At 36.2% G+C, this 26,856-nt stretch overlaps 1 protein-coding gene across 1 annotated transcript in view; it reads right to left on the bottom strand.

Moving 5' to 3' along the window:
- KYNU (kynureninase) overlaps positions 1-22,143 on the bottom strand; it is a 79,022-nt gene extending 56,879 nt beyond the window's left edge. The window contains exon 1 of the mRNA XM_063113309.1: positions 21,975-22,143. Within this exon, the coding sequence (XP_062969379.1) occupies positions 21,975-22,143 (169 nt within the window). The remainder of the gene's footprint in view (positions 1-21,974) is intronic.
- Between the last annotated feature and the right edge of the window lie 4,713 nt (positions 22,144-26,856).

Below are 26,856 nucleotides of genomic sequence, written 5' to 3'. Positions count from 1 at the left end.
TTATGCGCCGCCCTCAAAGAACAGTGCTACTTCTATGCCAACCACTCTGGAGTGGTGAAAGATTCCCTAGCTTAGCTTAGAGAAGGGCTAGAAAAGCGCAAAAAAAAAAAAAAAGAGCGAGAAGCCAATAATAATTGGTTCCAAATCTGGCTTTTAAGTTCCCCATGGCTCACCACCCTGCTGTCCTCCCTGCAGGGCTCCCTAGCCATTTTCATCTTGGGGCCTTACACCATTCGCCAGGTTGTGTCTCTTATAAGGCGCAACACCACTTATCTCGTAATGCTCACCCAGGTGGTAGAGGAAGTGGCCCATAATGAAAGCCCTGACAGCCCTTGGGTCAATACGGCCCTTTAAAAAATCAACGCCAATCTGTAAGGCTCCACCCCGCCCCCGCTTGGCTGGATAGTCAATGACGGGTAAGATTTCCAGAGGGAAACAACCTAAGACAGGCACGTGTCGGGCCTTAAAAACTAACGCCACCATAAGTGACATTACAAGTGGATTAACATGGCAGCCTAAGACAGCGCAGGGAGGAAGTAGGGTGGGGGTGTCTGCGGGAACCTTGCCTTAGCCCTTATTGGTCACCGCGCTCGTGAACACTGTGTGATTGCAATAGCTAGGCATTGAGACAGGATGCATGCTCTTGACCTTTAAGCTGATAGGATTATGTTAAAACCTTCCCTCCCCATCTGCCTATAAAAGCAAGTGCTTGTGTGATAATAACGGAACTGCTCGACAGAACCCGCCGGGTCTGAGTGTCGTTTAAACCAGGCTGGTTGGGGCCGGTGGCTGAGCTCACCTCTCTTCACGGCTCTCTTCCCCCGTCTCCTTCCAAAGGGGACAGGAGGGAAAGAGTAATCCAGGCCATTCGCTCACCCACCAAAAGCAACGAGGCTAAGGGCTGTTCGGGTCATCCGGCGGCGGACCCGACACCAAGAGATAAAATCAACCTACATGACCATCAAACAGATGAGGGGATTTTTTAAAAAAGAAAAAAACCTATGGTATATATACAGAATGAAATACTATTAAGCTATTAAATAAATAAATAAAATTCTGTCATCTGCAGCAGCCTGGATGGAATTGTGAGACCATCACGTTATGTGAAGAAAGTCAGGCACAGAAAACAGCTACTGCATGATCGCACTCATATGTGGAATAAAAAAAAAAAAAAAAGTGGTTTTCATAGATAGAGGTAGAGAGTAGAATAATGGTTATCAGAGGCCACGAGGTGACAAGAGGCAAGATGAAAGGAAGTGGTGGATTAACAGGTACAGAGCCATGCTATCTACCTTTAGTTAATCAAGGTACAGAATATGCATGTATTGGAACAACACACCGTACCCAACAAATATGTACAAATAAATATTAAAATAAAATAAAATTTTAAAATTAAAATAAAAAAAGAAAACTTCACTTTGGAGCAGAGGACTAAGTCCATTGTAATTATTTTTGCTGTTTCTCACTGCTGCTGTTTCTAATTTCTCCAATGGAGTGGGGAAAGAAAGGTAAGAAAACCTTACTTTGGCTTTGTTGCCTTTATGTTAGCTTTTTCCCTTTTGACATATTTTTTGCAGATTCTTTAGAAACCTCTCACCACTGGAGACCTCCATCCCCCAGTTTCCTGAAGTGGCTGATGCATACATGGGCTGATGTCTAAAGTTCCTACTCATTACTACCACCTCCCACTACTTGCAGTATGTTTCCAGACTCTTCCTCCTGAAGTTACTACAACCCAACAAGCGACTTCTCATGTGTGGTCCTTTTGGATTGACTTAAGCTCTGCTACTTTTCTCTGGGTTTAACTGAACTCAAAGGAAATATGCCCCTTAATATGAGGATACTTCAAAAAGTTCACAGAAACTAAATTACTCTCATATATTCATTGTCCCCATACTAATAAAACTATTTTAAAATTTGAGTTTTGTAGCGTAATCCTGCTGATGACGCCAATTGTAGAGCTAAGGCTAGGGTCTGGAGCTCACAGATCCCTTGAGCCCGTTCACAAACCCTTCACACGCAGGTCTATGAGCTAGGTCACTGGACAAAAAGGTCCTTGGAGCCTTGGTTGAAGAAGGAATAGTCTTTATTCAGCACAGACACACCTAGGAGCTAGGCAGTACAAAGGAGAAACTCAGAAACTCAGCTGCTACTGGCAAAGTCCAAAGATAAACTGAAACTGAGCAGCTTCCAGCAGAGTAAACATGCTCTATTGTTAGACCCGAGCTCTCTGCCACCAGCCTGCTTCACAAACTGCAGAAAACACACACAAGCAATTAGAAAGATACATGGGTGCACATACGCACCAACTCCACCCACACTTACAAGAAATGTGGAGGGAGCCCAACTAAATTATTCTATTTTCCCCACAAGTTTTAACTACTTTAAAGTTTTTGACTTCAAGTTTTATATCTTCTACCTATAAAGATTTTCTACCATAATGCCTTCTACACAAAAAGCAAGCAATATACGAGGTTACTTCAAAAAGTTTGTGGAAAATAGAATTAAAAGACAATACAATCCTTTCCATGAATTTTTTGAAGTAGCCTTGTGTGTTTGGAGCATCCAATTAATACCATTGGAGTTAGCCAAACATTACCCAAATTGGACATACACAGTTAGATACCAGGGATTCTGTGTTTGAAAGAGATAAACTTCCATTCATTTAAAAATTGTTCTTATATAGATATGTTTCTTTTTAAACTGGTTATGGTCATCAGTTCATAAAATGATCATAATTTAAAACACTATTAATAGAAAATAGATATTTATATATTTCATTTGAATTCACCTACTGGTCCATAACATCAGGAATTTGAAAAAAATACTAGTGCCTGGGCTTGACTCAAAAATTATAATTTAGGGCCAGCCTGTGGCTCACTTGGGAGAGTGTGGTGCTGACAACACCAAGTCAAGGGTTAAGATTCTGTTACCAGTAATCTTTAAAAAAAAAAAAAAATTATATTTTAATTGGTCTGGTAGGCTTGAACATAAGCATTTTTTAAAAATCTCCCCCAAAATTCTTTATATAGTCTTACACAGAAAGCCTGGCATTTAACCTACTCATTCAAAACAAAACAAAACAAAAACTGATAATTCTCATGTTTAATTGAATTACCCAAGGTCACAGAAGGTAGCTTACCTTCAACTTAATGTAGCATGTAGTTATTGTAATTTATGATTTAATTAAGTTCATTTTAAATGTTTTAAGATTCAGTAATGAAACACATGTGAAATAATTCTAGAGCAAAGCTTTCCAACCCTTTTCACATGATGAAACACATAGAAAATTAAATTGTTCAGCATACTGTAATAAAACAAACAGGCTACTTTAGGACAGAGGTGAAGGGCCCAGCCCAGTTACCCCGAAAGCTAAAAGAATAAAAGTTTCAGTACTCTTCTAATCCCCAAACACAAACACACAAACACAATCAATAAACAAGCTCATATTAAAAATCAAGTTCAAGTTTAATACAGGGACTACACAATAACTCTATTTTTTTTTCCGTTTTTTTTTACAAATTAAAGAGGAGACCATGGTTTGATGGAAAAACAAATTAGAGGCCACAGTTTGATGGAAAAGCAAAAGTAAGTTCCAAAGATTTTTTAAATGACTTCTCTGTGTAAAGAATATTTTCTAAAATAAAATAGTTATAAAAAGAAACTCAAATGTTAATGACTGTTTATCAGATGCCAATGTACAAGGATGAGTGTTGTTGTAAATATATACACCAGCATTCAATGAGAGTGTCAGCATTTCCACTCAACTGCAGCATTGCAAAATTTTAAAAATTCTTTCCATATAATTAATGTTTCTTATTGGAATATTATTAGTTAAGGTTTTTTTTTTTTTTTTTTTTTTTTTTTTTAGAATGAAAGACTAGTTTGTTAAAATATTCTGCTTAACATTTTTTTTTGAAGTAAATTTTTTCTTTTTACATATAATTTAGTTTTAATTGTTTGGACTTTTTTCCCTTGAACTGGGGAATAACACTTCCTGCCTTTTATACTTCAGAAGAAGTCTAAGACACAATTTGATATAAAGAAGCAAAGCAGAATCAAAGCTGTGGTCTATGATTTAAGGGAGCATTTGAACTCTCAAAAGCTGCTTTGGTAAGCAATGCACTGTAATTAGTTATTGTGATTGCTGGAATTTTTATGACAATTTTTTTGCCTGCAGGTGTAAAGAAAAAAAAATCTCTGTGGAAATTAACTCCTACAAGAAATGTATTAGTTATTTGTTTTGAAAGAATTCGTATTTAACAAGTCTTTTCCTCCACATGTGTATGAAAAGATGACACCCTACTAAAACGTCATGAGATTGGTGGGTTTAGGGGTATTCTTAGAGTACTGTTCAGATCAGAAATCCTAGGTTAAAATTTCAACATACTATGACTGTCCATTTGAGAAACTGGTGCTAAGTTTCTTTTTTCTTTTAAACTAGTTTTCAAATTTAGGGAAAAAGAATAGAAGAGAAAAGATATTCCTCAAAGATATACAATGTTTTTGAAGATTGGTGAACATGAAATTGTTGCTGATTTTATTATAATTAGTAATGGAAAGCATAGAGAGTCCAGCTGTATTTGTTTCATTTGTATTTTGATTATTTGGAGCCCTGGTATTGTGAAGAAGATTACAACCATCTGTTGGGTAGGAACTATCTAGTTGTAAAATTGTCCCAATCTTAATACTTGTGGTACTAATGTGATTGGCTTTTTGTTGTTGTTGCTGTTGTTGGCAATAGTGAATTTAATTTTGGCAATTTGGAGTAGCACTTAACTGGGATTTGTGCTCATGTTCATAAATCTGGGACCACAGTCCTCTGAGGAACTATGTCAAAATTCACCAGTAGACAAAAAAGCCCCAGATGCAAACCCGTGGAGAAAAGGACTTCCTTACTTTTATTACATGACACATGTAGCATTGCCTGTCAAAATTCCTAGGGAAAAGTTATGCATCTGTCATTAGAATGAAAGACCAGTTTGTTAAAATATTCTGCTTTAAAAAAATGTTTTAAAATAAACGTTCCTTCTTTTTAAGTATAGTTTAGATTTAATAGATTTTTTTTCTTTAACTATTGCTGTGGGTTAAATATGTCCCCCAGAAGTTCATGTATTGAAAACTTTACCCACATTATAATAGTGTTAAAAGACTGGGACATTCAACTAAGGTATTTGGAAGGTGGAACCTTTGAGAGGACTGTGCCCTCATGAATGGATTAACCTATTCATGGAGTAATGAGATATCATGGACATGGTTCTGATGGCTTAAATGAGGAGAGTGAGATGGCTAGCCATTCTGACTATGTGATTGCATAGAGTCATCACCAAGAAGAAAGCTCTCACCAAATGTTTTCCCTGTACCTTAGAGTTCCCAGCCTCCAAAACTGTAAGAAATACATTTCATTTCTGTATAAATTACCCAGTTTCAGGTATTCTGTTATAAGCAACAAAAACGGACTAATGCAACTTTAGAAAATTATTCTTTGCCTTTTATACTTAGGTGGAAGTCTAAGACACACTTGACATGGTGAAGAACACTGTACACTGACACACTGAATGTAACTAAAATGTGTTGAATAGCTATCTGAGGATTCTGAAAAAATACATGGAAACAGCTACATTGGGGAAGAAAAAGAACTCAAAATGCAACCAAATTGGCATTGAGTTTCATGTTTTCCTTCCACATCTGGAAAATTCAAAGACAGTCTGGATCAAAAGACAGCCAGAAAGCCCAAACCATGTACAGGGTATGGACTGTAAGAGCTCCAAGAGAATCCCACTATCCTTATTTCTGGCCAGAATAGGAGGAGGTCCCTGAAAGTTAGAGAGAGAGAGAGTGGTTGGAAAAATCCTTTGGTTTGGTTTTTTTGTTTGTTTGTTTTTTGTTTTCATTTTTTTCTGTTCTCTTTTATGCTAGCCACAAGTCAGTGTTGTGGCTGCAGTGGTAGAGTGCCAGATGGAAAGGAGAATCAGGTGCAAAAAGTGTTTTAAGAAATAGTAGCTGAGTACTCCCCAAACTTTTCAAAAGATTAAAAATTAGATATAAAAAAACTTAATGATCTCCAAGCAGAATAAACCCAAATAAATGCATGCCCAGACACAGTGTAATGAAATTACTGAAAAGTAAAGACAAAAAATTATTTATAGCAACCAGAGAAAAATAGCACATTGCCTATGGGAGACCAAAAATTCCAATGACTATGCATTTCTCATCACATACCATGGAGGCCAGAGGGCAATGAAACAAAATTTTTAAGTACTGAAAGAAAATAATTGTCAATGAAGATTTCTATATGCAGCAAAAATATATTTCAAGAATGAAGGCATAATAAAGAAATTCTCAGATGTCAAAAAACTAAGAGAATTCTTTGCCAGCAGATCTGTCTAAAAGAAATGCTAAAGGAAGTTCTTTGGCTAAAGAGAAGTAGTACTTGAGAGAAATTTTGTCTTCTTCATGAATAAAGGTAAAGAAATAGCAATAGTAAATATCTAAGTAAATGTAATACACTCATTTTCTCTTTCATATTTTAAAATATGTATGATAGAAATTTTTAAATGTTGAAAGCAAAATGCTAACATCTGATTGGATATTTAATGTATGCATATGTAATATGGATGGCAACTACAACATAAAGGGGGAGAGTAAAGGTAACTAACTATGTAACTATATAATAGTAAGTTTTCTAGATCTCATTTGAAGTGGTAAAATATTGCTTCTAAGTGGGCCATATGTATAAGATATATGGCCCATATATATAAGATATATATGAATATATATATCTTATATATATACATAAAAATATAGCCCATATATAAGATATATAAATATATATCCCATATATAAAAGATATATTTATAATACATATATTTATAATATATATATGGCCCATATATATAAGATAGATAAATATATAAATATATGGCCCATGTATGTAAAATATATATATAAAGATATAAATACATATATATATATTCCCAAGAGCAATCAATAACAGAAATAAAACCTACATAAAGATATAATTAAAAAGTCAATATATAACTTAAAATGTTATACAACTAAAACCCAAATTATTAAAGAGAAGGCAGGAGGGGGTGAGAAAAAACCAAAAAACAAAAAACTGACAAACAGAAACAAATGAAAAAATGGTGGAGATCTAAATGAAAACATATCAATAATAACACTAAACATGAATGTTCTACATAAGTCAATTAAAAGACAGAGAAATCAATTAAAAGACAAAGATTGCCAGAATGAATAAAATGAGACCCAACTAGATCCTGCCTACAAGAAAGATACTTTAATTATAACATAGGTAGGTTAAAGATAAAAGGACTGAAAAAGCTATGCCATACAAATACTGATCAAAATAAAACTAGATCTGTATGTTAATAACAGACAGACAGCAGAGTGAGCAAATTACGAAGGACAACGTAGAACATTACATAATGACAAATGTATCGATTCAGCATGAAGACATAACCATGGTAAATGAGATGCATCTAACAACAGAATCTTAACATACACAAACCAAGGATTGATAGAACTAAAAGGAAAAATGGACAAACCCACAGTTATTTTGGAGACTTCAACACTCCTCTCTCATTAATTGACATGACAAGTAGATAAAAAAAACCAGTAAAGATATAGAACTGTAAAACACCATCAAGCAAATGGATGTAATTGACTTTTATAGAACACTCCAGCAAACAGCAGCAGAATAAATGTTCTGTTAAATGCATATGGAGAGTGCATCAAGATAGACCATTATCGTGGGTCACAAACAAACCTTAACAAATTTAAAAGAACCGAAGCCATACAAAAAATATTCTCTGACCATAACAGAATTTAACTAGAAACCAGTAATAATAAGAAAACTGAAGAATTTTCAAACATTTCAAGATTAAGCAATACACTTCTAAATACAATTTATATTATCTTAGGATCTCGGTTTCCATGAGCTGAAAAAGGTGGAGTCAGACAACAGATCCAGTATAAACCCTCCAGTATAAACCCTGCTTGGCTGAAAATCATATTCATGTCTGTCTGTCTGTGATGACAAAAATCATATTCACATCTGTCTCTGTCTCTATCCCTCTTTCATAACTTCCTTTTCTCAATGTACAACTGTAATCAAGCCCCTACTGTCCTTAAAAACATTTATTTGTTTTTGTTTGCCCCTTGTTATTATTTTCTTCCTTTTGCAGCAAAAATTCTTAGAAAAGTATTCTAAAAACCCACTATCTAATATTTCTTTCCTTCAATTATACCTAAAAAAAATAGTTTCTCTCCCAGTCAATCCAATGAGGCTACTAAAGTTTAGGCTATTTAATAATGCTCTTCTAGCTGCTAAAATAAAAGGCTCACCATACAGCATTTGTGATAGTTGATGCTGGTAAGCCTTCCCATTTCCTTGAATGCTCCCCTCCACTTGGTTTTAGAACACTACATTTCCCTTGTTCTTCTATGTCTCTGACTCTTTCTAGCATTCTTCTTCTTTTGCCAGTGCTTGACATTTTGTTTCCACCAACTTCTTTGAACTCTGGGTATCGTGCCTAGATAATATCATCCACACTCACAGTTTCAACTATTACCTAAATGCTAATAATGACTCTCAAATTTATATCTTCAAACTAAACCCAACTGCTAGTTGTACCCCAAGTTCCATTCTATTTTTCCTTTATAGTAATAGAATTGTTAGCTTTGCAAATGGCTATCAAGAACAAAAATTTCATTTTCCACTCAGTCTTCCTCACAGACAGGTGGGGCCATGACCAAACACTGGCCCATGGAACATAACCAGACGTGTAATGATGTGACCTCTGAAACCTTCCTCAAGGGAGAGCACACAGCGTTCTTTGTCTTTCTTCGTCTCTGCCTGCTTCCTACTGCTTAAAATACAGCTGCCACGTCTTTGGAGTCTGAGGTCAGGCCACAGATGGCAGAGCAAAAACAGAAAAAAAAGCTGGGTTTTCTTCAAATGAACAGTTCCCCAAACAAGTTAATTATATCAGTGAATATCACCACTATTCATCTAAACTACAAAGTTTGCTCATGCAATGTTTCTCCTACTATTAAATCAGATTTATTTAATGAATATTTTAAGTATTTCTTGAATATCTTCCCTTTTCTCCACCTTTATTACATTTACTCCTTCAACCTTGTTTCTAGTTTCCCACACCAACTTATTTGCTATCTACACTATTATGCCAATTATCCTATGATCCCACATGCCCTATTATATACTCTCCTATTAACTATTTACTCACACCCACCTATTTTTTGTTATATTCTTTTATTGTGTAAAGCTATTCTTAGAGATCAAAGAATGCTTTCTCTTGCTTTTATCTTTGCAAATGTTGTTCCTTCTGAGCGATAAGACTTCACTGGCCACCTTCATCCAAGGGTCTGCCTAGGTGACTCCCACTTATACACAAACAAATAAAACAGTCCCTAGATTCAGGGAGCAGATAAACAAATAAAACAGTCCCTAGATTCAGGGAGCAGATAGTCTTAACTCAAGAGAAAAGATGCAGAATCTAAGTTCAAAATGTCTACAAAATTAAACTTTTAACTAAGATTTATTCTTAATTGCTTTTCTTATGAAAATTAGATAATTTGATTATTAAACTAACATAGTCACAAGTAAATGTCCTTTTATAGCTGGATAAAGCCTTTATTTAACATAGTGTTAACTGGTGCTAAAAAAAGGATTCTGGTTCATAGAGAAAAGCATACTTTCCCATATTTCATGCATTGATACCTCACACCTGTCACAGTCTTTTAAATCTAACAATTCTTGAGCTTAAAAGGCTCTATTATGTTATATGCAACCCCTTCAGACAAACTTAAGCATGACTGCTCTGCTATGCTAATTTTATCTGAGGCCAAATAATTACATAGGCACAGTAATGGCAGTTCTTGTTTGGAAAGCTTTAAATCTATAACTACTTAGCTTATTAAGTTTAGTGGCAACTTCCTGATCTCTCTTGTGGATGTGTTACAAGATTGAAGGAAGGGAATATTTGACTATGAAAGGAACAGTGACAGGAACATTATTTTTTTAAAAATCTACAAATGTAGTTTACTGATAAGGACATTCTTTGAATTAATGGTCTTCTATACAGAGCAAAATAATAGCAGGTTCAGTAGATTAGTGGTTTCCTGCAGCTGAGGGTGAAAAAGGGGAATGAAGAAATGTTCTAAAATTGGATTATGATGGCTGTGTAGCCATATGCACTTACTAAAAATTGTAGAATTGTACACTTAAAATTGGTGAATTTTATGGAATGTAAAAATCTCTATAAAGTAGTTTTTAAAAAGTATTATTAGTTTCGAGTCAAGAAAACTGGGCCAGGAGTCAGAATATTTGGAATCCATTTCTGGTTCTGCTGCTGGCCAGCTATATGAACTGGACATTTTCACTGAAAATTCCTCAGAGAGAAAGAGTTGATATCCTTAAGACTTAAATAAAAATCCATTTAAAAATAAAATAAATAGAAGTAGTAAATTTCATACATTAGGAGAAAATTAAGACAAAAATAAAAGCAAATGGCTAAAGAGTTATGGACCAACACTGGTTGAAGAACTGCAAATTCAAACAAGGAAGGAACGATTTTTGATTATCTAATGAGCTAAAATTTTTAAAACTGCTAATACCTCATGTCAGTGAGGCAACTGCCTTTATTTCTAGAGGGAATCTACATGAGGACAACTGGTTTCTGGGATGGCAGTTCGGCACTCTGAAACAAAGGCCGGTAAAAGTTTAAGTCTTGTGTCTCTGCAAAAGCAATATATCTAATGGGGCTATCCAGCATACTCTTGGAGATTTCAGTACAAGGATGTTTAAAACAGGAATATTTATAATTTCAAAAAATTTAGAAAGGTTCTTTCCCATATGTATGCCTTGCATCCTTGGATTTCTTTTCTTTCTTTTTCTTTTCCTTTCTTTCTCTTTCTTTTTTTTTCTCTGTTTGTGTATTGTTTTTTGTCTACGATCTTCAGAACAATATTGAACATTAAGTACATCACCAGTTGAATAAAAATGTCTTTGATCCTTTCTCCTAATAACACCTCAGACAACATATAAGAATAGAAGAAAACTTATTTTGATAAAGTTTCTATTAGAAATCCCGAGCAAACACTACATTTAATGGCCAAATATCAGAAAACCACAGGTTGTGCTCATTACCTTTCCTTAAGATTAAAAAAAAGTCCAATATTGGGAGTCATGATCCTTTTATTTTTTCAACACTTGTTTATGTTCCTAGTTTTTCAGTGTTCAGAGTTGCTACAGAACATTTGTTCATTTGTTCTTGGTGTTATGCCAGTCTCCTAATCTGAAATGCTGTATCATTCTCAGATGCTCTTGGAAGGTTTTAATAAGATAGAAAATACTGACTTTTCTATGAATTCATATCTTGTCAAAAAAGAAAAAGGAGAAAATTTCAATATCGTTTGCTCCTGAGTTTGATGCCTTTGTGCGGTACAAACGTGAACAGCCTCCAGGCCCAGCTTCACCTAAATACCCACGAGGCTCATTTCCTCACTTCATTTTTATCTCTACCCAGATATCAATGTTTCCTTCCCACACCACCCTGGGAAAACAACACCCTCATCCTCTCAGTCTTCATAACACTTTGAGCACTACCTGGTAGTAAAGCGTGCGGTAGTCGCCCCCTTTTCTGCTATCTCACTTTCTGTGGTTCTGGTACCAAAGTCTAGCTCAGCCTGAAAATAAGTGGACACAGTATAATAAGACATTTTGAGACATTTGAGAGAGAGAGAGAGACCATGTTCACATAACTTACTACAGTATATTGTGGTAATTGTATTTTATTAGTACCTAATTTTGTTAATCTCTTACTATTCCTAATTTATAAAGTAAACTTTATCATAGGTATCTATGGATAGCAAAAAACAGTATATATAAGGTTAGGTGCAATCTGTGGTTTCAGGTATCCACTGGGGGTCTTGAAATATATGCCCCATGGATAAGGGGGGCTACTGTATATAAAGCTGTTTGTAAAGTTATTTATTACCTGTCTCCTCATATAAGTTCAAGTATGTGACAACCTTGTCCTTTATCTCACTGAGTTGTTCTGAGGAAAGTGTCTCAAACAGAATAAATGACTAATATGTATAGTTGAATGGATAAACCCGTAGAGAGTAAGAAGCAACTAGAGTGGGAATAGTGAGAATGGGGATTAATTGATTGAACTCCCTATGACACTATCCTCACTGATCTAGAAAAGATGGCTGGGCCTTACCCTAAGAGTCTTTGATTCAGTAATTCTGGGATAGGGCACAAGAATCTGCATTTCTGGTAAGTTTCCTGGTGATGCTCATAATGCTGCTCAGGGGACCACATATTGACAATTATTGATTTAGAAGAACTATTGGGGTTAATGAAGTAAATTTTCTCATCATTCAAAACTATATTTTTTAGAAATAAATTATTTAAATTCTTTATTAAATCAATTCATCTTCTCTCTCTTTACTTCTCTTTAAGAATCAGCAATGACTTATCCAAAGTGTAATTCCTAAGCATTACTTTCTATTGGATAACTAATAAAAAAAGTTATACCTAGAATCAGAATACTAAAGTCAACTCAAGTATAATCGAAATGATTATATGTACAATGCTTTTTTTAAATGAAAAGATTTTTTCTTTTTGATAAATATTAAAAATATGCTAGAATACACTTAAAATAAATTTACCATTTCAGCCATTTTTAAGTGTACAGTTCAGTAATATTGAATGCATTCATCAGTGCCACCCACTGCCTCACTGGCCCCCTGGCAAGTGGCCCCACCCCAACAGCCAGCAGCCATGACTAATGGCACCAGTGCAACCTCCTGCCTCACCTGCACCAACACTCCCTTCCACTGCCACAGAAACCATCAGCCACTGTTGCCTCATAAGCAGCCTACTGACTATTCAGCAGCATAAATAGATGAAGAGTCACCAGTGGAGCCCAGGGAAAGAGATGAGTGAGAGCAGACCCGTGACCCAGTGGCCCAGCCAACAGGGAGAATTACACTGCTTTATGTGGTAGCACAACTGGAATGGAAGGTACCCATGCAGCCCACCAGACTACCTTCATCTTGGGAGAGCCACATGTGGAACCCCACCAAGAGTACAGAAACTCAGGACACTCAAGGATACAGCAAGGAAGAAAATTCCCTATCAGCAACAACCCATCCCCCAACAAGGGGAAGCAAGGTCCAGAAAGAAAACCTGCTTGTGGGAAAGAAGAAAGAGAAAATCCACCCAGGGTCACCCATTCAAATCAGGAACACCAGTATACACCACTGCATGCATCACAGTCAGGGGGAGCTGACCAGGATGCCACAGGCCTGCCCAAGATCACCCACTATAGCCAAAGAGTGAAAGGGCTACAAGGCTCTTCCCCCAAGAATTTGAGAGCTTCCCCACATCCTGGGAAATAAGCATACCCAGCAAGGAATTACTAAGTGCCCCAGGACCTAGGCCAAAGAGGCATTCACATGCAATTCCAACACTGAATTCGGCCAAAGAATCTACATGGAGACTACACTACTTCATCCATCTGGCACCAATACTAAAACACCCCATTCGACGGTCATTAGAAAACACATCCACATGAGGAACTCCCTCTCCTCAAAGCTACTCCAGAGTATTAGAATAAGCAACTGTTCTACTATGCGACTAGACACCAATATAGAAATACTAGAAATACAAACAAATAGAAAATGTGACACCACCAAAGGAATATAACAATTCTCAAGTACCAGAACCTATAGAACAGGAAGTCCTTGAAATGACTGAAAAGGAATTTTGAGCAACAATCTTAAGGAAACTAAATGAGATACAAGAAGACTCAATTAGATGACACAATGGAATTAGAAAAAGTATACAGGATCTGCAGGAGGAAGAGATTAATATCCTAAAAAAGAATGTAGCAGAGCTCATGGAGCTGAAGGATTCATTCAACCAAATGAAAACAAACAAACAAACAAACAAACAAAAACAACCAAGAGCTTAACCAGTGGGCTGGAACAAGCAGAAGAAAAAATTTTTGATCTTGAAGATGGCCCTTTGAAAGAAACCCAGGAAGACAAAAAAAAAAAAAAAAAGAATTAAAAAAGTGAAGAAATCTGAGAGAGCTAGCAGACAACCTGTAGCTCACAAACATCTGAATCAAGGGTGCTCCAGAAGGGGAAAAAAAAGGAAAAGATACTAAAAACATGTTTAATGAGATAATAGCAGAAAACTTCTCAGATATAGGGAGAGATAAGGACCTTCAGATCCAGGAGGCTCAAAGATCCCCAAACAGATTCAATCCAAAAAAATCCTCTCCAAGACACATTATCGTCCAACAGTAAAGCTCAAAAACAGAGAGATTTCTACAGAAAGAGCATCAAGTCACCTATAAGGGAGCCCCCATCAGATTAATAGCAGACTTCTCAACTGAAACTCTATAAGCCAGAAGAAAATGGGATGATATATTCAAAATAATAAAAGAAAAAAATTGCCAGCCACAAATTCTTTGCCCTGCAAGGTTATCCATCAGAAATGAGGGAGAAATCATGTATTTGCCAGACAAACAAGAACTGCAGGAGTTCACCACTACATGACCAGCCCTGTAAGAAATTCCCAAGGGAGTCCTGCATCTGCAATCTGAAGAACAATAATCACTACCATGAATACACAAGAAAGAACAAAACCACTGTTAAAACAAAAATTCACATGAGAAAGAGAAAGAAACTAAATCATACCACCTCCAAAAACCAACCAACATTGAAGGCAAATAATAAAGGATGAAGAAAGGAACAGAAGATGTTTAAAGCATCTAATCAAAAAGCAATAAAATGCCAGCAGTAAAACAATACCTGTCAATAACAACCCTAAATGTTAATGAATTAAACTCCCCATTCAAAAGACAAGGACTGACTGACTGGATTAAAAAACTAGACCCAACTATATGCTGTCTTCAAGAGACTCACCTCACCTGTGAAGACACACACAGACTAAAAGTGAAAGGATGGAAAAAGGTATACCATGGAAATGGAAACAAAAAAATGAACAGGAGTGGTTATTGTTATGTTGGATAAAATAGACTTTAAACCAAAAACCATAAAAGAAGACAAAGGCCACTATATAATGATAAGAGATCTATCCGGCAAGAAGACATAACAATCATAAATATGTATGAACCCAACACCAGAGCACCCAGATATATAAAGCAAATACTATTACATTAAAGAAAGGGATAGATCCCAAAATGATAATAGTGGATGACCTGAACACCTCTCTCTCAGCACTGGACAGGTCATCTAGACAGCAAATCAATAGAGAAACACAGGATTTAAACTACACCTTAGACCAATTGGACCTGGCAGATATCTATAGAACATTTCATCTAGCAACTACGAAGTATACATTCTTCTCATCAGTACATGGACCATTCTCCAGGATAGGCCATATGTTAGGTCACAAATAAAGTCTCAAGAAATTAAAAAACAAACAAACAAAAAAAAAAAAACAGAAATCATTTTAAGTATCTTTTCAGACCACAACAGATTAAAACTAGAAATCAATAATAAGAAAAACTCAGGAAACTCTACAAATACGTAGAAACTAAACAGCAGTCTCTTGAATGCCCTATGGGTCCAAGAAGAAATTAAACAGGAAATTAAAAAGTTCCTTGAAACTAGCAAAAGTAAAGGCACATCATACCAAAAACCTATGAGATACTACACAAGCAGTGAAAAAAGGGAAGCTTAAGGCAAAACATGCTTACTTCATAAGAATAGAAAGACTTCAAATAAATAACCTACTGCCACACCTCATGGAACTAAAAAAACAAGAACAATTCAATCCTAAAAGTAGTAGATGGAAGAAACAATTAAGATCAGAGCAGAACTAAATGAAACAGACCCGAAAAATGATACAAAATATCAATGAAACAAAAAGTTGGTTTTTTGAGAAGATAAAATAGACAAACCATTAGCTAGATTAACAAAAAAGGTAAGAGAGAAGACCCAAATAAAAAAATCAAAAATGAAAAAGGAGAAATTACAACCAATACCACTGAAATACAAAGAATTATTAAAGACTCATATAAACAACTGTATACAGCAAATATGAATATATGGAGGAAATGGATAAATTTCTGGACACAAACAAACTACCAAGACTGAACCAAGAAAAAATAGAAAACCTGAACAGACCAATAGGAAGCAATGACATCGAGGCAAATATCAGCAGTCTCCCAACAAAGAAAAGCTCAGGACTAGATGGCTTTACTGCTGAATTCTATCAAACCTTTAAAGAGGAATTAATATCAATTCTCTTCAAACTATTCCACAAAATTGGAACAGATTACACTCTCTCACACTAATTTTATGAGGCCAGCATCACCCTGATACCAAAACCAGGCAAAGATACAACAAAAAAATGAAAACTAGAAGCCAATATACTTGATGAACAGAGATGCAAAAATCCTCAACAAAATATTAGCCATGAGAATACAGTAACACATTAAAAAAATTATACACCATGATCAAGTGGAATTCATCCTAGGCATGCAAGGCTGTTTCAACATATGAAAGTCAATAAATGTGATATACCACATCAACAAATTCAAGGACAAAAAACATGTGATTATCCCAAGAGATGCAGAAAAAGCATTTGACAAAATTCAACATCCCTTCCTGATAAAGACCCTCAGCAAATAAGGTATAGAAGGAAAGTATCTCAACACAAAAAAAGTCATATATAACAAACCCCCTGTCAATATCATCTTGAATGAACACAAACAAGAAAAGGATGCCCACTCTCGCCACCCCTATTTAATATAGTACTAGAGGTACTAACCATAGCAATCAGGCAAGAGAAAGAAATAAAGGGCATCCAGATTGGCAAGGATGAAGTCAAACAGTCCCTGTTTGTAGATGACATGATCCTGTATACAGAAAAACCTAAAGAATCAACCAAAAAACTCTTAGAGCTGATTAATAATTTCAGCAATGTTTCAGGACACAAAATCAGTATCCAAAAATCAGTAGCATTTTAATCTCCTATAATAAACTAGCAGAAAATGAAATCAAGAAAGCAAGTCCATTTACAATTGTCGCCAAAAAAATAAAATACTTAGGAATCAGTTTTGTGGGGAGCTGCCCACGTTACACCGTAATCGCCATTACAAGATGGCGCCGGCCGACACTGACAATCGGCAAAAACAAGTCTAGAGCGCATGTGCTGGGAAATTCCCCGACCTCCAGTCTCTGCCTCTCCCGTGGCGTCATCTGGGCTGATGCACGACCGCCAGTCAGAAAGGGACACGTCCTAGGCGAGGGACAGTTTTCTATAAAAGGGAACGGGTTTCTGTACTTGGGGTCTCCGCCCCGATAAGCTTGTGCTCTGCCTCTCAAGACGCATTAAAGCTTTACTGCAGAAGGATCCTGTGTGTGCCGCGTCGTTCTTGCTGGCGAGACGGTTGCGCGGGACACAGTTTAATCAAGGAGGTGAAAGATCTCTATGATGAGAACTATAAAACACTACTGAAAGAAATTAAAGAGCATGTAAAAAGGTGAAAGACATTCCATGCTCTTGGATTGGAAGAATTAACATCATGAAAATGTCCATACTACTCAAAGCTACCTGCAGATTCAATGCAATCCCCACCAAAATATCAATGACATTCTTCACAGAAATAGATAAAACAATCCTAACATTCATATGGAACAACAAAAGACCATGAATAGTGAAAGCAATCCTGAGCAAAGAAATTAAAGCCAGAGGCATAACATTACATGACTTCAGATTATACTAAAAAGCTATTATAACCCAAAAAGCATGGTACAGGCATAAAAAAAGACACTTGGACCAATGGAACAGAATAGAAAACCCAGAAATCAACCCACATACTTACAGCCAACTGATATTTGACAAAGGCAGCAAGAACATACATTGGGGGAAAGACTGCTTCTTTAAATGGTGCCGGGAAAATTGAACACCTATATGCAGAATAAAACTAGATCTGTAACTCTCACCAAATGCCAAAATCAACTCAAAATGGATTAAATACTTAAGTATAAGACCTGAAACCATAAAGTTACTAAAAGAAAACATTGGGGAAACACTTCAGAAAGTAAGACTGGTCAAAGACTTTATTAATAAGACACCAAAAGCATAGCAACAAAAGAAAAAATAGGGCCGAGCCCGTGGCGCACTTGGTAGAGTGCTGCGCTGGCAGCGCGGCGACGCTCCCGCTGTGGGTTCGGATCCTATATAGGACTGACCGGTGCACTCACTGGCTGAGTGCCGGTCACGGAAAAAAAAAAAAAAAGAAAAAGAAAAAAGAAACAAATGGGATTATATCAAACTAAAAGGCTTCTGCACAGCAAAGGAAACAATCAATAGAATGGAAAGACAACCTACAGAATGGGAGAAAATATTTGCAGATTAAACATCTGACGAGGGATTAATATCCAGAATATATAAGGAACTCAGACAACTTGACAGTAAAAAATCAAATAATCCAATTTAAAAAGTGGGCAAAGGAGCTGAATAGACATTTTTCAAAGGAAAACATACAAATGGCCAACAGGCACATGAAAAAATGCTCAACCTCACTAATCATCAGGGAAATGCAAATCAAAACCACATTGAAATATCATCTCACCCCAATTAGACTGGCCATTATTAAAAAGTCTGAGAATAACAAATGTTGGTGAGGATGTGAAAAAAGGGGAACTCTCCTACACTGTTGGTGAGACTGTAAAATAGTACAACCATTATGGAAAATACTATGGAGTTTTCTGAAACATCTGCAGATAGAAATACCATATGATCCAGCAATACCACTTCTGGGTATATACCCAACAGAATGCAAAACATCATGTCAAAGGGATACCTGCACTCCCATGTTCATCACAGCTCTATTTACAATAGCCAAAATATAGAACCAACCTAAATGTCTATCAACAGATAAGGAAACTGTGGTATATATACACAATGGAATACTACTCACCCATAAAAAACAATAAAATTCTGCCATTTGCAGCAACATGGATGAGGTTGGAGAAAATTATGTTAAGTGAAATAAGCTAGAGGCAGAAAGAGAAGAACCACATGTCCTCACTCATAAGTGGGTTCTAAGAAGGGAGGGAGGGAGGGGAGGGGAGGGAAGGGAAGGGAAGTACCACAATAATACACTGATCTTTCAGAAGGAGAGAACAAATCTATGGTTACTAGAGGTGAGAGGGGGTCAGGGGTGGGGGTGAAGTGAGAGTGGGTAGGGGGCATACAGAATAATTATGATTTATAACAATGAACATGCTGATAATATTGATTTGAGCAACTCATGTTGTACGCACGTGATGGTATTAACATTGTACAACCAAAATATGTACAATCAATCATGCTTTGATAAAAAAAGACAGAAAAAGTACATTCACATTGTTGTGCAACCAATCTCAAGAACACTTCAATCCTGCAAAACTGAAACTCAATACCCACTAAACAACAATTCCCTGTTTCCTGGGGAGCCCCTGACAACCACCATTCTTTTTGGTTCTGTGAATTTGACTATTCTAACACCTCATATGAGTGAAATCACACAGTATTTGTCATTTTGTGACTGGCTGATTTATTTTAGCATAATGTCCCCAAGGTTCATCCATGCTGTAGCATGTGTCAGAATTTCCTCCCTTTTCAAGCCTGAATAAATACTTCATTGTACATATTTACCACATTTTGCTTATGCACTCATCCATCAGTGTACATTTGAGTTGCTTCCACCTTTTCGCTAGTGTGAATAATGTTGCCTTGAACATGGGTATGCAAATATCTTTTGGGGATCCTGCTTTCAATTCTTTTCAATATGTACTGCTATGGGCTTAAATGTGTCCCCCCAAAGTTCATGTGTTGGAAACTTGATCCCCATTATAACAGTGTTAAGAGAGTGGGAAATCCGATTATGGTATATGAAATGTGAGTTGGGGCCCTTGAGAGGTGCTTGGATTGTAATGACTCTTTCCTCATGAATGGATTAACCCATTCTCGAATATATAAGTTAACGGTTTAGTGTTTTTTCATGGATGTGGAGTGGTGGCTTTATAAGGAGAGCACAAAAAAGAACTCCTCCCATTCTTGCCATGTGTTTGCCTGTGTCATCATAGAACTCTGTACAGAGTCCCCAGCAAGGAGAAGACCATCACCCGATGAACACTCTAGAGCGTGCACTTCCCAGCCTCCAACATAGTAAGAAATAAGTATCATTACCGTATAAATTACCCAGTTTCAGGTATTGTTATAAGCAACAGAAAATGGACTAACACATATACCCAGAGGTAGAATTGCTGGATCATATGGTAATTTTATTTTTAATTTTTTGAGGAACTGCCATACTGTTTTCCATAATGGCTACACCATTTCACATTCCCACCAATAGGACAGAAGAGTTCCACTCCCTCACATCTTAGCCAACACTTGTTATTTTTCATAGAAGTGATCAAAATGGGTATGAGGTGATAACTCATTGCGGTTTTAATTGCATTTCCCTAATTAACAGTGATGTACTATTTTTAAACTGCATTCTGATTCTGTACAAGAATCTTGTGGGCCAGAGAGCACATCAGGGCAGGTCACCATCATCCAGAACTGACTTGTCTCAGGTGAGTCCTGGCTATTTCTGAGGCCATTCACATTGTATGATGCCTATATCACTGGGCCTTTTCTCTCCCAACCCCCAGGGAATTCCCTTCCTAAATTTGATTTCCTCACAATTTTTAATCCCTTAAGCTTCAAATCAAAATGTCCTTTTAATTCTAGATTCTAGAGTGATCAGAAAGATTTCTCTTCTGTGGTCTCAGATTACTTCACTTACAGCCCCATTTTATCTTTCATAGCTGTCATTTATATCAATGTCTTCCTTAGTTGATATTAAGCAACTTTAAATTGGATACAGGGCTTTCTCTTCTTTCATCCTTCCAGAATTCAACAGGGTGTTGGGTAAATAGTCAGAGAGGAATAGACTTTTTTGGTGCATTATTTCAGGAAAACGTGTCTACATATGCTACATTATATTTAAGCCAATTGAGAAAGTTATATAACCCAATCTTATCTTAAAATTGCATTAGCTGATGTTTTGGATTCTCAGTACCCAAAATTGCACCCACCTCATTTAATTGGAAGAAAAATGAAAATCAGACTATTATAAAGCATATAAAACCTATTTTGGTGGACTAATCCTATTCAACCTGATAGCATTTTTCATTGATATAAAATGGAGTAAAGCTAACTATGACATATTATTTCTTATGTTTATACCTCTGCTACCTACGTTGAAAAACAAAAATCAAAACTTTCCTAGTCAGCTTACTGTATTAGTAAAAATGCAGTATGTATTTCTTAGGCATTGTTTTTTTCTTTTTTGGTTGGGTTTTTTGTTTTTTGTTTTTGTTTTTGGTAACTGTTACACATCTCTTCTTTACTCACAGCATACAAAGATGGCTATTCACATAGTGCCCCTCCTAATACACACAGGTCACAAAATAACATTCCCTTTAAGACAAACATCATGCTATTATAAACGAGGTGTCACAAAATAAGAGATATTCTAATATGGTATTGAAAGGGAATTGCTTTGAACTCTAAGAGCTTAGAGAACAAGTAAATGCATCCGCCTATAATTTTCAATCAGTCACCTTATTGTTCGGAGAAGGAGATGACAGCATAAGCACCCTGTAAGTATTTTATTCAGAGGAGAAAAGGAAACATAAAGAATCTGAAGCTAAAGTAGGCTGACAGGTTGATTTAATAGCACCAGGGACTTGCTGTTTTTCAGACACAGTTGCAATAGCACTATTATGTAATGGAACAATGATGTTCTAAGATTTATGGTAAATACATGTAGTAGCAAAAGTAAATAAATTAATCAATTGATTAAAAACAAGCAAACAGAAGACCTTCCCACTATTCTTACCTGGAGGTAGATCCTGCATTTTGGGGATATAAAAATACTCCCTGAAGTGCTTCAGCTTATCTTCCTCATCTAGGTGAAGAGCGACCCTCTCATCGGTTGGGTGACATCTCAGTGCAGCCGCGATGCGTTGCACTGCGTCCATTGGCAGCTCAAGAGGTAAAGGATCCATTACAAGCTGTTTCCTAAACACGAAACAAAATAAAACGTAATCTGGCCATCATCATTTTTCTGCAGAAAATTAGTCTTTTAGGTAAAACACCTTTTGTTTTAACTAACAATTGCCGTTTTCTGAACCTCAGAAATAATACAATTAATTTTTTTAAAAAAAGAAAGAATATAATTAACCAACCATCATTAGACCCCATGCCTGAGTTTTTCTAATACATAAAATGAAGAAAACAATAGTAAATTAGGGCTGTTGAAAAAACTAAATTAGGTAATAGTGCTCAAGAGAGATGAAGTTCTCAATAAATGTTAGCTTTTTCCATACTTGTAATATAGAAAAATGGACCACATTTGTGGCTTCAGAACGTATACAGTATCATCAGCTTTTCTCCAGATAGCTCACTAGGAGACGACAGTAAAGATGCTTTTGTGAAAGTGTAGAACAGTGCCCCATCTAGCCTATCATTCTCCCTATCCCACCTCTACTATCCTAACCCCCATTGGTTCTTGGATCATAGTTTTAAAACTATAGACATACGAAACCTTATCAAAATTCTTTTTTTTTTTTTTTTTTGTGACCGGTAAGGGGATCGTAACCCTTGGCTTGGTGTCGCCCGCACAACGCTCAGCCAGTGAGCGCACCGGCCATCCCTATATAGGATCCGAACCTGCGGCCTTGGCGCTACCAGCCACGGGTTCAGCCCTTATCAAAATTCTTTATGGTGAATAAAATGATACTGATAAAAAAGGTCACTGCTGTGGACTAAATGTCCTCCCAAAACTCACTGAGGCTTGACCCCCATTTTAACAGTGCTAGGAGAGTGAGAAATCCAATTATGGTATTTGAAAGGTGGGGCCTTTAAGAGGTGATTAGGTTGTGAGGACTGTGCCCTTGTGAATGAATTGATCCATTCTTGGAGTAATGGGTGTTTCTGATGGCTTTTTTAAGGAGGGCAAGAGAAGGTTAGCTCTCTCTTGCTCATAAGATTCTCACTATGTGTTAACCTGCATTTCTATAGATAATCACCTCCAAGATGAAGGCCCTCAACAGAAGTATTATCTGGATCTTGGACTTCCCAGTCCCCAAACTGTTAAGAAATAAATTTTATTTCTTTATAAATTACCTAGTTTCAGGTATTCTGTTAAAAACAACAGAAATGGACTAACATAGAGACTTTAATGCAAATGGTAGTATTTTTGCCATATGAATACCAGAGGTATATATAGATTCATCCACATGCTGTTGATAATGATAAGACATTTCTTCTTTTTCAACACCATTTGTACCATCTTAGAACAAACAGGACCCTGTATTGTTTTCTGAAACCACACTCTACTCTGTTTAACCATCACTTAACATTTCACACTTTTTAAAAAAGAAAACAATCTTTCTGAAGAGGGTAAATGACAATGGAGATTTATTCACAGATTTTTAAACTTCACCCAAGTTTGTTTGTTTGTTTTATATTTCTATTTCCTCTAAGTTTTGTTTTTATAAAATTGAACAATAGTATTAGAGGGAAAAAAATTTTTTCTCAGGCTAGCTTGATTTACATATTAAAATTTCTCTGACTTCATTTGTACATTTCCCCATGTACTTATTCTTTCAACAAATGCTTATTGAGCACCTACTGTGTGGCTTCCAGCACTTGTGGAATAGCAGTGTATAAGATAGTTCAAGTGATGGTTAATTTCAGCTTGATTAGATTAAGGAATACCTAGAAACCTGGTAAAGCTTTTCAGGTGTGTCTGTGAGAATGTTTCCAGAAGAGATTAGCATATGAGCCTGAGTGGACTAAGTGGGAAGGATTCACCCTTGGTATGGATGGGCACCATCCAATTCCCTGGAGAGAATAAAAATTGAGGCAAGGGTGAATCTCCTTCTCATCTGCTGGAGCTGGGATATACTCTTTTCTCCTGTCTGTGGACATCCAAAATCAAGACTCTTCAGTCTTGGGGTTCCAGGACTTACACCAGCAGCACCCCTGGCTCTCAGGCCTTTGGTTTTGGACTGAGAATCACACCACTGGCTTCCCCATTTCAGAGGCTTCCATACTTGGACTGAGCCATGCGACTGGCATCATTTGCAGATGACCTAGCATGGGACTCCTCAGCCTTCACAACTGCTCGAACCAATTCCCCTAATAAATCCCTTATTATGTATTTATATACATATCCTATTGGTTCTGGCTCTCTTGGAGAACCCTAACTAATACAGCATATAAATGTCAACTCATGCACAGTTTACTTTTTAGTGGAAGAGTGCAAAAATAAATAATGTAATTTTAGATAGTTTCAGGAACTATGACAATACAGAGACCAGTAATGATACAGAGTTACTGGAGTGTAAAAGAACTACCTTAGGAGAAGCCAAGACATATGAACATTTCTGAATCATGTTATGGAGTCAACCATGTGAAGACCTGGAAGATGGCAGTAAGTGCAAAGGTCCTGAGAAGGGGTTGGCCTGCTCAAATAATGCACTAAGGGAAGTGGGGGAGGGGGAGTGATGATCGACTACGCTGTGAAACAGGCAGAGGCAGAAGTTAGTCATGGAGAACTTTGAAGGCCTGAAAGGAGGTTGGATATTTTTCTAAAGTTTAATGGGAAACCATTGGAAAATTTTGAGTAGGAAAGTGATATGATATAATTTTACATTAAAGAAAAATCACTTTGCTCTGTAATTATAGGAGTTGAAAAAGAGAGACAAATTAAGGTTATTACAGTAGTTCAGGGGAGAAAGAATGTTGGAGTAAATTTGACAGTGAGAGGAAAGGTAGAGAGAAGAGTATGGATTTATGATATATTTTGGAAAAAAGGTAGATCGAATGGGCTGATAGGTTATTGATGATGAGAACAAGAAAGGGGATTACTTCTGGCTTTGAGGTCTGAGCAAACTTGTGAAAAGTGAAGAAATAAGAAATACCCTGAGATGAAAAATTTGGAAGGGGAAATCAGAGCTACATTTAGGACATATTAAGTTTCAGATACATATTGAACATCCAGGTAGAAATGTCAAGTTGGTCATTGAATATTGAGTCTGTAGCTTAGGGGAATATGAAATCAAAAGACACATTTGACATTTTTAAACTCACAGACAATGCTTAAAGCCTAGGACTCCTGTGGACCAAAACTAACAGAGAAGATCTAGAATCTCAATTCAATTATCTTTCTTTTATCCCCTCCCCCCTTTACCCTAACCAACACACAGTATTAGACAACAAAGAGTTGCATGTCTGAGTGTTATCAATGCCAGTAAAACAGATGTTCTTCTTGTCTCTCAATTTACATTCTGCTACTTATCTGGTCTCTTCCTTTCCCAATTGCCATCCTTTATGTTCCTAGATAATGATATGAGCTTCACCTGATAGAGTGCACCCCACCCCACCCCACCACTATGCACAGCCTCCAACACCACTGCAAACTTAGTTACCAGGAAAACACAGTGCTTTCAGCCCAAGGAAGCAATTTATTAACTCATACTAATTGCTGCTTAATTCTGCATTTATCCCACCCGCTAAAACAATTAGTACTCCACAAGCCATAATTTTATGCCTTGTTTAGGTTTATCATTTGCAAGTAAATTAACACACTCGTATTTTAAAATAAAGAAATTAAATCCAAGTTAAAAAAAAAAAACTACAAATTTTATGCTTCATATATTTAGTCTTAATTTTATTAAAAAGGTGGACATACACACCATATGGTCTCAGGCAAGTCACCAAACCTCTCTGTGCATCAATGTTATGTAAAATAAAGTGAAATTTTACTTTCTTCAGATCATGGTTAGGATCAAATGACATTAATGAAGTTCTTTAAAAGAAGATAAAAGATACTTTTACAATATATTTTAATTCCAGTACCTTCTGACAGAGATTACCATTTTGCCCTCGATTTAGCTTTTGAGATTTTGTAAATTGTGTCTTCACAATTTTTTTCAGACAGCTAAAACTTTAAAGCTTAAATTTTTATAATCATCCAAAACTGAATGCTTTCATGAGAATTATAGAATTCAGGATCTCCTAGTCACCCACTGGTCTAAAATTAAAAAGTTAAATAAATGATTGAGTATAAAGTTTGTCCAAGCAAAATACAAAACAAAACCAAACAAAAAAACCGTGAGTACCCAAGAGTTAATCTTTACACAGTTTCAGGTTGCATGCCTGAAATGAGCAAAGTACATGTATGGGTTCAAAGTTTAGAACCTGATTACAAATATACATAGAGAGAGAAAGCACGTTGCTTTTCATTGATAATGAAAGAAAATCTTATTTAATATAAGTACACAGAGCAAACTTCTTTAAGTATATCATTGAGAAATGACTGACATTACTTTGCTGCAACTGTGTATTTTGTATGTAGGATATGAATTACTGAGCTTCACATTAAAAAAAAAAAATCAATGCATTTGCTCTAATGTTGCTGTGTAAATAACACGCCACCCTCCTCAAAGCAAGAAAAGAAAGAAAAAAGGAAACCATTCGCTATAAAGCAGAAAAAAGGTGTACTGAATTTCCGTTCTTAGGCAAATGTTTCATGAAATGAAAGAGGAAGAAAATCTGCTCAGAAATAGACATTTTCACTTCTCTAAATAAATATTTAATGTGACTAATAATACAACACAACTAGAGTTACCAAGAAATAGAAGACTTAAAGGTTTTCAAAGATACATTTTCCTCATAAGGATTTTGATCTAATCTTACCATTTAAACTCAGG

This window comes from Cynocephalus volans, chromosome 1, assembly GCF_027409185.1.
Source record: "Cynocephalus volans isolate mCynVol1 chromosome 1, mCynVol1.pri, whole genome shotgun sequence".
Classification (NCBI taxonomy): Eukaryota; Metazoa; Chordata; class Mammalia; order Dermoptera; family Cynocephalidae; genus Cynocephalus; species Cynocephalus volans.
Note: the sequence above shows the minus strand (reverse complement) of the source record. Positions and strands in the feature narration are given on the sequence as shown.